This window comes from Haematobia irritans, chromosome 3, assembly GCF_050003625.1.
Source record: "Haematobia irritans isolate KBUSLIRL chromosome 3, ASM5000362v1, whole genome shotgun sequence".
Taxonomy (NCBI): domain Eukaryota; kingdom Metazoa; phylum Arthropoda; class Insecta; order Diptera; family Muscidae; genus Haematobia; species Haematobia irritans.
Window position 1 is genome coordinate 129808330 of NC_134399.1, and position 13719 is coordinate 129822048.

The 13719-nt window shown below is 35.7% G+C and overlaps 1 protein-coding gene across 1 annotated transcript; it reads right to left on the reverse strand.

The window, feature by feature from the left end:
• Positions 1-2865: 2865 nt before the first annotated feature.
• On the reverse strand, positions 2866-7878 carry LOC142231185 (uncharacterized). Its single transcript, XM_075301803.1, has one exon. The coding sequence runs from the start codon at positions 7876-7878 to the stop codon at positions 2866-2868; it is 5013 nt and encodes a 1670-aa protein (XP_075157918.1).
• Positions 7879-13719: the final 5841 nt, after the last annotated feature.

Below are 13719 nucleotides of genomic sequence, written 5' to 3' on the forward strand. Positions count from 1 at the left end.
CTTTTCTCTCTAGGACGCATATTTAAGGAGATATGGGCAAAAGAAGTTTTCCATATAAAAATTTCATTTTTTTTAGGTTTTGGGTGGATTTTTCAATTTGTTGGGGGTGGTCACGAATTAAAGTCCTTTTCGCTCTAGGACGCATATTTAAGGAGATATGGGCAAAAGAAGTTTTTCCTATAAAAATTTCAATTTTTTTAGGTTTTGGGTGGATTTTTCAATTTTTTGGGGGTGGTCACGAATTAAAGTTCTTTTCGCTCTAGGACGCTTAGTTTAGGAGATATGGGCAAAAGAAGTTTTTCATATAAAAATTTAAATTTTTTTTAGGTTTTGGGTGGATTTTTCAATTTTTTGGGGGTGGACACGAATTAAAGTCCTTTTCGCTCTAGGACGCATATTTAAGGAGATATGGGCAAAAGAAGTTTTTCATATAAAAATTTCAATTTTTTTAGGTTTTGGGTGGATTTTTCAATTTTTTGAGGGTGGTCACGAATTAAAGTCCTTTTCGCTCTAGGACGCATATTTAAGGAGATATGGGCAAAAGAAGTTTTTCCTATAAAAATTTCAATTTTTTTAGGTTTTGGGTGGATTTTTCAATTTTTTGGGGGTGGTCACGAATTAAAGTCCTTTTCGCTCTAGGACGCATATTTAAGGAGATATGGGCAAAAGAAGTTTTTCATATAAAAATTTCAATTTTTTTAGGTTTTGGGTGGATTTTTCAATTTTTTGAGGGTGGTCACGAATTAAAGTCCTTTTCGCTCTAGGACGCATATTTAAGGAGATATGGGCAAAAGAAGTTTTTCATATAAAAATTTCATTTTTTTTTAGGTTTTGGGTGGATTTTTCAATTTGTTGGGGGTGGTCACGAATTAAAGTCCTTTTCGCTCTAGGACGCTTAGTTTAAGAGATATGGGCAAAAGAAGTTTTTCATATAAAAATTTCATTTTTTTAGGTTTTGGGTGGATTTTTCAATTTTTTGGGGGTGGTCACGAATTAAAGTCCTTTTCGCTCTAGGACGCATATTTAAAGAGATATTAGCAAAATAAGTTTTTCATATAAAACTTTAAATTTTTTTAGGTTTTGGGTGGATTTTTCAATTTTTTGGGGGTGGACACGAATTAAAGTCGTTTTCGCTCTAGGACGCATATTTAAGGAGATATGGGCAAAAGAAGTTTTTCCTATAAAAATTTCAATTTTTTTAGGTTTTGGGTGGATTTTTCAATTTTTTGGGGGTGGACACGAATTAAAGTCCTTTTGGCTTTAGGACGCATATTTAAGGAGATATGGGTGTACAATTCCGAGATAAGTAACTGCAATGGACTGTATATATCATTTAACGCTCCCAGAAAAGTAAAGAAAGAAATGGAAAAAGGCAGTATTTCAGTATTCAGTTAACAATAGACAGTTTAGTGGCAGATAGCAGCAGCTTACCCTTTTGGTTGTTGATGCACAAGTGAAGTTACAAGACAAAGCATTAGTCGGACATTTCTATTTAGTACATACAACAAATATTTTAATTCAAAGTGAAAGGGACAAATATTAATAAAATTATTGAGTGAAAATGATCAGAGTTGCCGCTTTATGAGAATTGATTTCAAATATTAAGTTAAGCGTTATATTGACAATTCATGTTAATTCAGTGAAATTTAATTCAATTCAGAACAGATGAAGTAAATTCTTAATTCTAATGAAAAAGCAAATGTTGTTGAACAGAGTTCAACATGCCGGCCCCCTTGCGTGGATGCAACTCAGTATCTGCACACTCCGGATATAATCCAACCGAAGATTGAACTTTGGGCAATCGGCATTGTTGTAGAAGTTTGTACCAAGCCTGCCAGGATAACTTTTGATAACTGGTCGTTGGCAATGCTAACTTCGACATTAGAAGGTTTGAAAAAGTGGGGGTCCGCCAATGGAGTTAAATGATCGTATACCCTTTGAAGTTTTCTTTCAGTTGTTTCTGGTGGAAGAGGTGTATTGAAATGAGATTTCACAACTCCGATAATTTGCACTTTTGCAGATGGATCATGGTATGACTGCAAATTGATGATACAATACTCCCGATCATTTTTCTTTGTAGTGCGTAGATGTAGACGATCCACAAGGGATCGCAAAACAACAGTTTGTAGTCCAGCTGAATTTAACATCAATCTAGCCTTTTGTGGACCATCTGGTGTAAGTACTCGGGCTAGGGCAGTAGGCATAAAAACATGCATCTTGGAACGTGGACTTAAACGTTCACGCACCATAGGATGAGACCTGCTCTCGGGTTGTTTTTTTGTCGAAGATATGCGGTCTGAAAGTTGTAAGCGCTTGTTGAGACCAGATGACGTTCGGCTCGTATTTGTTGGCGGTTTCGCTTGACTTTTTATGCGATTGCTATTGCTAGTGTTCCTTTTATGATCATCAATGTGCAACATGGAATGATGGTTGTAGTTACATACCATACATGTTTTTCGTGATGGACACCAATCACGGGTATGAGACGAGCACAGGCACTTAAAACAGAACCGTTTCTCCTTTACTTCCTTCCGCCGTTCTTGAACATCCATTCGATAAAAGACAGGACAATCTTTTAGTGAGTGTCTGTTGGAACAGATGCGGCATTTTGGTGTACGTGATGCAATGCTGTAAAGTAAAGTTAGTTAAGTTGTGAACGGAATTAAGAAACTACAAATTAATTGGCAACTGGTAGAATACAGAGCTTGACCAGTGGACGCACCAGCGTTCCATTCTGGGTCTTTAGTTCGGCAACACGAACTTTTGAATCGGGTCCATAGTAAACTTTAGTAACGCGACCAAGACGCCAGTCAGTAGGGGGTAAATTATCGTCTTTGACAATTACAAAGTCATTTTCTTGCAAGTTCATTTGTTCAGTTTTCCACTTATACCTTTTCTGTAAATTAGTGATGTACTCGTTTTCCATCTTTTCGCGAAATGTAGTTGAATCGTTTTCAGTTTCTGCCAGCGATTAATCAGTGAGATATCTTTAGGTAATTCCTCTGGTACTGCGATTAATGGTGACCCTCTTAGAAAATGGCCTGGGGTTAATGCATTCATTTCCGTAGGATCTTCACTCATGGGAGATAAAGGCCTTGAATTCAGTACACTTTCGATTCGAACAAGCAAAGTAGAAAATTCCTCGTATGTATATTTCAGATTTCCTGCCACTTTTCGGAGATGACTCTTCATACTTTTTACTGCAGCTTCCCACAAGCCACCCATATGTGGGGCATGAGGGGGAATGAACTGCCAAGTAAAACCATGAACATTGTATTTATCAACCAGATGATTTTCTGCAGATTTTAGAAAGTTACGAAATTCACGCATCAGGGTACGACTGGCTCCAACAAAATTAGTGCCATTGTCGGAGAAAACCTTTTTCGGAAACCCACGCCGCCCAACAAATCGATCGAAAGTAGCCATAAATGCCTCAGTAGTCAAGTCAGAACATGTTTCTAAATGAATGGCTCGTGTAGCAAGACAAACGAAAACTGCTGCATATCCCTTCTGGAGTTTTGCATTTCGCAGTTGAGACGTTTTCAAATCAAAAGGTCCCGCAAAGTCTATTCCAGTATTAGTGAATGGCAACGAGAAGGTGCATCGCTCGGGAGGTAAGGCCGCCATTATTTGACTTCGGATCCGTTGCTTATATATGGTACAAGTACGACAGTTTCGAATGCAATACCGAACAGCATTTTTCAGACGTATGATATAATATTCAGATCGAATCGCCCTTAGCATACTTTGGTGTTCACCATGTAAGAGAATTTTATGCGTAAACGCGATAAGTAACTTACAAAACCGAGAATGTTCGGGAATTATAATTGGATGCCTTTCAGTGTACGGAAGATCGGCGTTAGCTAACCGTCCATTTACTCGAAGTATATCGTTTCCATCGAGAACTGGATTGAGAGTTAACAGTTTGCTTCTAGAAGAGATATTTCCACCATTTCTCAGGGCATTATATTCGTGAGAATAAAACTTCTGTTGAGCAACCCTAATCAGTTGAAATTTAACAAATCGAATTTCCTCCGCAGTTATAAATGAATTCCCCATAACAGACGACCTTTTTTTCTGACAATTCCTTATAAACCGGTACATGTAACAAATAACGCGCATTGCTCGGTTAAAAGACGAAAATCTTTCCAGTATATCATCAGTAACAACTGCAGTTTGGAATGTTGTGACTTTCCTTTCCAGATCTGGCTCTTTGAATGTTGTGGATTTTGGCCAAAATTCAGGTGGTTTTACCAGCCACTTCGGTCCATTCCACCAGAGTGTGTTGGACCTCAGTTCCGTAGCAGTACAACCACGAGTTCCAATATCCGCAGGATTTTCACTCGTTGGAACATGCCTCCAAGAAGCATTTCCTACATTATCCAAAATCTCAGTAATCTTATTAGCGACAAAGGTTTTCCAATGAAATGGCGGTTTGTCTAACCATGCTAAAGTTATTGTTGAATCAGACCATAGATAAATATCAGTAACAGAAATGCTCAGATTCTGCGATACAGACTTCAACAGTTTCGATAAGAGTGCAGCCCCACACAATTCAAGACGGGGAAGACTTACAGTTTTTAAGGGTGCTACCTTACTTTTTGAAGCGAGCAAGTAAGACGTTTTAATGTTTCGTGAAGATATCGTACAAATATAAATACAGGCACAATAAGCCTTCTCAGAGGCGTCACAAAATCCATGAATCTGAATTTGTTTGTCGGGAGCGTAATGTATCCAGCGAGGAATTCGTATGTTCTCAATACCCGAAAAGTTTGAGATGAAGAAGTTCCATTTTTCCAGTGAATGGGGCTTAACTTCTTCATCCCAGTCAGTTCCATCGATCCATAACTGCTGTAAAAGGATCTTAGCCACAACGATGATGGGAGCTAGCCATCCAGCTGGATCGAAGATCTTTGCGACAATTGATAATATTTTTCTTTTAGTTAATGGAGCGGTGGGGACAGAAATGTTCGAAACACTGTAGTAAAAATTGTCAGCCATGGCATTCCATCGTATTCCTAAAGTCTTTGTTTCACTAGAACCTTCAAGTTTTAAGAAATCTTCGTTCAGAAGATCCTCGGGGGGCATTTGTTGCAGAATGAGCGAGTTATTTGCAGTCAACTTCTTCAGTGGAAAACCAGCCGATTTGAGTAATTCAATTAGTTCTAATAGGTAAGATTCAGTTTCAGATAATGAATGCCCTCCAGAAAGTATATCGTCAACATATATTTGATTTTTCAATATTGTTGATGCAGTTGGATGAGTACGCTTCGCGTCATCACTCAGTTGTAACAGTGTTCGAATTGCTAAATATGGAGCACAGTTTACCCCAAATGTTACAGTTTTCAAACAAAAATCAGAAATTTCGCCAGTTGCAGATTGTCGAAATAAAATTCGTTGAAATTTCCTATCATCTTCATGTACATAAATCTGTCGATACATCTTCTGTATATCACCATTGAAAACGTATCTAAAAAATCGCCAACGCAGTATGACGTTCATTAAGTCGTTCTGAAGTATTGGGCCAGTGTGTAAAATGTCATTTAAAGAAAATCCGGAAGTCGTTTTCTTTGAGGCGTTAAATACGACTCTCACTTTTGTGGAAGTTCTTTCAGGTTTGACGACAGCATGATGTGGCAGGTAGTACGAAAAATATTTTGAATTATAACAGATTTCAGTTGATGATGTTGGCTCCATGTGGCCAAGTTTCAGATATTCGGATAGAACGTTTGTGTATTCCAAATCAAGATCAGGTGATTTTCGCAATGATTTCTCCATATGCAAATATTGTCCTAGAGCAGCTCGTCTTGAAGCCCCAAGAACTATATTCGAGGGCAAATCGTTGCGAAAAGGCAATCTCACTTTATACTTCCCATCAGATTCCCGAACAGTTGTTCTTTTATAGAATTCCTCGCACCAATCATCGTTTTCAGAACATTTCCTAGATGTCGGAACTTCTTCAATCTCCCAAAATTTTCGTATTTCATCATTTAAAGTATTCGAACTAGTCACAAAGGACGCAAACGAAGATACATATCGATTTTTTAGTGGACCACTTACTATCCATCCGAATTCCGTTTCCTGAGCCAAAAGGCTCCCAGAAATGTTCCTTTGAACACCGGACTTCAGAATGTATGGTAGGACGTCACTTCCTAACAACATATCTATTTGTGCCGGTTTATAAAAATGGGGATCAGCAAGATCAATTTTCCTCAAAGCAGACCAATCAGAAATACGAGAGGGGGTGGAAGGCATAAAATGATTCATACTCGTGATAACTAACGCAGTTGTACTCAGTTTGAAGTCAGACTTGCGAGACTTTAATATCAAATTGCAAAACTTCGAGGAGTTTTCTAAAACAGTGCCTCCCAATCCAGAAATTGTCGTAAACGCTTTTTTGGTCGGTATGGAATATTTGCTAACAACCCTACTTGAAATAAATGATTCTTGAGATCCCTGATCAATAAAGGCTCGAATTGTAAAATTTGTTCCCAAGTGTTCTAAATCTATCAGTGCAGTAGGCAAAATAGTACAATCTCCAGAGTGGGCAAAATTTGACTGAACGTACATAACTGGATCAGAATATGCAGCTGCAGAAGTGGATGGTTGTTCTCCTTGTTGAGTGTCAACATGATAAGCCGAAACCTGTGTCGGCTGCTCCCTTTGATTCATTTCCCTTGCTCCTGTGGCATTAGAATCGGGATGGAGCAAAGTGTGGTGCTGCTGTTGGCATTTTTGGCAAAGTTTTTCACTTTTACAATTTCTAGAAATATGGCCATAGGATAAACAGTTTCCGCACATTTTATTATCAGTAATAAATTTCCGCCTTTGCGGAAGTTGCCAAGACATAAATTTAGGACAGATGCGCAGTGAATGATCCTTTTTGCAAGCCTTACAGGGCTTGTAATTCTTCTCAGTCTTAACATGATAGTTTTGAGATTTTTGAGATGTTGGGGGTGGGTTTGAAGGTTTTCTCATATCGGAGATAGATTCCAACATGTCGAGTCTTTTTGATATAAACTCATCCAGTTGATTCCAAGAAGGCATTTGCTTATGATCAGTCAGAGAATTCTCCCAAGCCGTTACTGTATCGTCCGGCAATCTTGACGATACCCAAAAAACCAAGATAGGGTCCCAAGACACAACAGAAACATTAAAAGTTCGCAGAACAGACAGACAGTTATTTACTGTGTATTGCAAGTTTCGCAAAGCCTTTCCTTTCTCAGAAGTAACCCTTTCCACCTCAAATATTTTTCTTAGTTGATGATTGACGAGTATTCGTTTGTTTTCATACCGTTGTTTCAGTGCATCCCAAGCAAAATTGAAATTGTCATCAGTCAAAGCATATTGCTTAACAATTTGATTTGCCTCACCGCGAGTTTTTGATCTCAAGTGGAACAATTTCTGTGTAGGAGACAATTTTGGATGTTTAATGTAAATGGCAGAGAACATGTCTCTGAAACTTGGCCATTTATCATATCCCCCGCTAAAAATTTCAGTATCACATGGTGGCACCTTTAATGAATAACCAGATTCTTCAGATGGTTTAGTTTCATTACTCCCAGGTTGTCGCGACGAATTTTCCATTTTGGCCTTCTCAATATCAATCAAATCCAAAATCGAAGTCTTACAAGTTTTATATGACCTGCACGATTCATCAAATTTCGCATGAATAGACTCCTGTTCAGCCTTAGAATGTTTTTCTTCCGTCGTCATCTCATCTTCATATACTTGAGTTAAAGTGTGCCAACGGCGTTCGAGGTCATCTAGATCAACCCTCAAACTTGAAAGTGTATGCTCTGAAACATCAATTGCCGCAAAATTTGCACAGTAGGTGACCAACTGGTCAGAAAAGAAAATGAACCTTTGAGACGACATTGCTATAAACCCAAGAGTTCACACAATCAACTCGACAAATTAATTATGTCCAAACACAAAATGGAGCCAGCAAAAATTTCCCAATCCAAGAAATATTTTATAATATAATCCTCAATTAACAGTAATAATGATCAATGTTAGGCAGCGAATGTTGGTAACGTGCCAAATGTAGCGAACAGAATGTTGACTGCAAATTATGTTGGACGTATGTGAGGTTGAGATACAGTCAAATGGGTAAGTATGAGTTGCTGTTGCCAATGTTAAATTATGTCTCGTTATATATGTATGATTGTGTTGCAAGTTAATATTTAAGTTGAAATGTAAATAAAATTATGTCTATCAAGACAAGTTGAGAACACATGTTTCTAAGAAAATTAGACAGATTGGAAACCAGTATTTCCAAATCAAAGTTGAGAAAATATGATGAGAGTTAGAATATTAACATAGATGTTGATGTTTTTTCTTTCGTTCACATACTTGTGCCAGAGAATAAACATTATTCTTTGCTTTATAACTGCAAATCCCAATGAATATGTCTTTTGACGATTGTAAAGAGACCTGTGCTCTTCAAATTATTGTGTTTTTGCGTCGAAATATTTCTAATACAAATAGATTTCTGCGGTGCTCGTCGTAACATATGTGCAGCACAATGATATCGAGCGATTCAGCGAAAAATGTTCTTTACACCAGCGATGTGTAAAGACAATTGACTTTGTGCCCCTCAATTTCTACAGTAACACTACCACTTGGTTGCCAAAAAATTTCCAAATAAAAGTTTCTACCGTTCATAATTTAACAAACTTTACATACCTTTTATCCATGTTATAATTACGAAGAATTTTTCCACAAATTTCAAATTTGTATAGCGGTGGACGTGATCCAAGAAAAATTCCAAAAAGTCTCAATATAATTCTTAAACGGGTCGAATGGACCATGTACAATTCCGAGATAAGTAACTGCAATGGACTGTATATATCATTTAACGCTCCCAGAAAAGTAAAGAAAGAAATGGAAAAAGGCAGTATTTCAGTATTCAGTTAACAATAGACAGTTTATTGGCAGATAGCAACAGCTTACCCTTTTGGTTGTTGATGCACAAGTGAAGTTACAAGACAAAGCATTAGTCGGACATTTCTATTTAGTACATACAACAAATATTTTAATTCAAAGTGAAAGGGACAAATATTAATAAAATTATTGAGTGAAAATGATCAGAGTTGCCGCTTTATGAGAATTGATTTCAAATATTAAGTTAAGCGTTGTATTGACAATTCATGTTAATTCAGTGAAATTTAATTCAATTCAGAACAGATGAAGTAAATTCTTAATTCTAATGAAAAAGCAAATGTTGTTGAACAGAGTTCAACAATGGGCAAAAGAAGTTTTTCATATAAAAATTTCAATTTTTTTAGGTTTTGGGTGGATTTTTCAATTTTTTGGGGGTGGTCACGAATTAAAGTCCTTTTCGCTCTAGGACGCATATTTAAGGAGATATGGGCAAAAGAAGTTTTTCATATAAAAATTTCAATTTTTTTAGGTTTTGGGTGGATTTTTCAATTTTTTGAGGATGGTCACGAATTAAAGTCATTTTCGCTCTAGGACGCATATTTAAAGAGATATGGGCAAAAGAAGTTTTTCATATAAAAATTTCAATTTTTTTAGGTTTTGGGTGGATTTTTCAAATTTTTGGGGGTGGACACGAATTAAAGTCCTTTTCGCTCTAGGACGCGTATTTAAAGAGATATTAGCAAAATAAGTTTTTCATATAAAAATTTAAATTTTTTTAGGTTTTGGGTGGATTTTTCAATTTTTTGAGGGTGGTCACGAATTAAAGTCCTTTTCGCTCTAGGACGCATATTTAAGGAGATATGGGCAAAAGAAGTTCTTCCTATAAAAATTTCAATTTTTTTAGGTTTTGGGTGGATTTTTCAATTTTTTGGGGGTGGTCGCGAATTAAAGTCCTTTTCGCTCTAGGACGCTTAGTTTAGGAGATATGGGCAAAAGAAGTTTTTCATATAAAAATTTCAATTTTTTTAGGTTTTGGGTGGATTTTTCAATTTTTTGGGGGTGGTCACGAATTAAAGTCCTTTTCGCTCTAGGACGCATATTTAAGGAGATATGGGCAAAAGAAGTTTTTCATATAAAAATTTCAATTTTTTTAGGTTTTGGGTGGATTTTTCAATTTTTTGAGGGTGGTCACGAATTAAAGTCCTTTTCGCTCTAGGACGCATATTTAAGGAGATATGGGCAAAAGAAGTTTTTCATATAAAAATTTCATTTTTTTTAGGTTTTGGGTGGATTTTTCAATTTGTTGGGGGTGGTCACGAATTAAAGTCCTTTTCGCTCTAGGACGCTTAGTTTAGGAGATATGGGCAAAAGAAGTTTTTCATATAAAAATTTCACTTTTTTTAGGTTTTGGGTGGATTTTTCAATTTTTTGGGGGTGGTCACGAATTAAAGTCCTTTTCGCTCTAGGACGCATATTTAAGGAGATATGGGCAAAAGAAGTTTTTCATATAAAAATTTCATTTTTTTAGGTTTTGAGTGGATTTTTCAATTTGTTGGGGGTGGTCACGAATTAAAGTCCTTTTCGCTCTAGGACGCATATTTAAGGAGATATGGGCAAAAGAAGTTTTTCATATAAAAATTTCAATTTTTTTAGGTTTTGGGTGGATTTTTCAATTTTTTGAGGGTGGTCACGAATTAAAGTCCTTTTCGCTCTAGGACGCATATTTAAGGAGATATGGGCAAAAGAAGTTTTTCATATAAAAATTTAAATTTTTTAAGGTTTTGGGTGGATTTTTCAATTTTTTGAGGGTGGTCACGAATTAAAGTCCTTTTCGCTCTAGGACGCTTAGTTTAGGAGATATGGGCAAAAGAAGTTTTTCCTATAAAAATTTCAATTTTTTAGGTTTTGGGTGGATTTTTCAATTTTTTGGGGGTGGTCACGAATTAAAGTCCTTTTCGCTCTAGGACGCATATTTAAGGAGATATGGGCAAAAGAAGTTTTTCATATAAAAATTTCAATTTTTTTAGGTTTTGGGTGGATTTTTCAATTTTTTGGGGGTGGTCGCGAATTAAAGTCCTTTTCTCTCTAGGACGCATATTTAAGGAGATATGGGCAAAAGAAGTTTTTCATATAAAAATTTCAATTTTTTTAGGTTTTGGGTGGATTTTTCAATTTTTTGAGGGTGGTCACGAATTAAAGTCCTTTTCGCTCTAGGACGCATATTTAAGGAGATATGGGCAAAAGAAGTTTTTCCTATAAAAAATTCAATTTGTTTAGGTTTTGGGTGGATTTTTAAATTTTTTGAGGGTGGTCACGAATTAAAGTCCTTTTCGCTCTAGGACGCATATTTAAGGAGATATGGGCAAAAGAAGTTTTTCATATAAAAATTTCAATTTTTTTAAGTTTTGGGTGGATTTTTCAATTTTTTGGGGGTGGTCACGAATTAAAGTTCTTTTCGCTCTAGGACGCTTAGTTTAGGAGATATGGGCAAAAGAAGTTTTTCATATAAAAATTTCATTTTTTTTAGGTTTTGGGTGGATTTTTCAATTTTTTGGGGGTGGTCACGAATTAAAGTCCTTTTCGCTCTAGGACGCATATTTAAGGAGATATGGGCAAAAGAAGTTTTTCCTATAAAAATTTCAATTTTTTTAGGTTTTGGGTGGATTTTTCAATTTTTTGGGGGTGGTCACGAATTAAAGTCCTTTTCGCTCTAGGACGCATATTTAAGGAGATATGGGCAAAAGAAGTTTTTCATATAAAAATTTCAATTTTTTTAGGTTTTGGGTGGATTTTTCAATTTTTTGAGGGTGGTCACGAATTAAAGTCCTTTTCGCTCTAGGACGCATATTTAAGGAGATATGGGCAAAAGAAGTTTTTCATATAAAAATTTCATTTTTTTTAGGTTTTGGGTGGATTTTTCAATTTGTTGGGGGTGGTCACGAATTAAAGTCCTTTTCGCTCTAGGACGCTTAGTTTAGGAGATATGGGCAAAAGAAGTTTTTCATATAAAAATTTCAATTTTTTTAGGTTTTGGGTGGATTTTTCAATTTTTTGGGGGTGGTCACGAATTAAAGTCCTTTTCGCTCTAGGACGCATATTTAAGGAGATATGGGCAAAAGAAGTTTTTCATATAAAAATTTCAATTTTTTTAGGTTTTGGGTGGATTTTTCAATTTTTTGAGGATGGTCACGAATTAAAGTCATTTTCGCTCTAGGACGCATATTTAAAGAGATATGGGCAAAAGAAGTTTTTCATATAAAAATTTCAATTTTTTTAGGTTTTGGGTGGATTTTTCAAATTTTTGGGGGTGGACACGAATTAAAGTGCTTTTCGCTCTAGGACGCGTATTTAAAGAGATATTAGCAAAATAAGTTTTTCATATAAAAATTTAAATTTTTTTAGGTTTTGGGTGGATTTTTCAATTTTTTGAGGGTGGTCACGAATTAAAGTCCTTTTCGCTCTAGGACGCATATTTAAGGAGATATGGGCAAAAGAAGTTTTTCCTATAAAAATTTCAATTTTTTTAGGTTTTGGGTGGATTTTTGAATTTGTTGGGGGTGGTCACGAATTAAAGTCCTTTTCGCTCTAGGACGCATATTTAAGGAGATAGGGGCAAAAGAAGTTTTTCATATAAAAATTTCAATTTTTTTAAGTTTTGGGTGGATTTTTCAATTTTTTGGGGGTGGTCACGAATTAAAGTCCTTTTCGCTCTAGGACGCATATTTAAGGAGATATGGGCAAAAGAAGTTTTTCATACAAAAATTTAAATTTTTTTAAGTTTTGGGTGGATTTTTCAATTTTTTGGGGGTGGACACGAATTAAAGTCCTTTTCGCTCTAGGACGCATATTTAAGGAGATATTAGCAAAATAAGTTTTTCATATAAAAATTTCAATTTTTTTTAAGTTTTGGGTGGATTTTTCAATTTTTTGGGGGTGGACACGAATTAAAGTCCTTTTCGCTCTAGGACGCATATTTAAGGAGATATGGGCAAAAGAAGTTTTTCATATAAAAATTTCAATTTTTTTAGGTTTTGGGTGGATTTTTCAATTTTTTGAGGGTGGTCACGAATTAAAGTCCTTTTCGCTCTAGGACGCATATTTAAGGAGATATAGGCAAAAGAAGTTTTTCCTATAAAAATTTCAATTTTTTTAGGTTTTGGGTGGATTTTTCAATTTTTTGGGGGTGGTCACGAATTAAAGTCCTTTTCGCTCTAGGACGCATATTTAAGGAGATATGGGCAAAAGAAGTTTTTCATATAAAAATTTAAATTTTTTTAGGTTTTGGGTGGATTTTTCAATTTTTTGAGGGTGGTCACGAATTAAAGTCCTTTTCGCTCTAGGACGCTTAGTTTAGGAGATATGGGCAAAAGAAGTTTTTCATATAAAAATTTCAATTTTTTTAAGTTTTGGGTGGATTTTTCAATTTTTTGGGGGTGGTCACGAATTAAAGTCCTTTTCGCTCTAGGACGCATATTTAAGGAGATATGGGCAAAAGAAGTTTTTCATACAAAAATTTAAATTTTTTTAAGTTTTGGGTGGATTTTTCAATTTTTTGGGGGTGGACACGAATTAAAGTCCTTTTCGCTCTAGGACGCATATTTAAGGAGATATGGGCAAAAGAAGTTTTTCATATAAAAATTTCAATTTTTTTAGGTTTTGGGTGGATTTTTCAATTTTTTGGGGGTGGTCACGAATTAAAGTCCTTTTCGCTCTAGGACGCATATTTAAGGAGATATGGGCAAAAGAAGTTTTTCATATAAAAATTTCAATTTTTTTAGGTTTTGGGTGGATTTTTCAATTTTTTGGGGGTGGTCACGAATTAAAGTCCTTTTC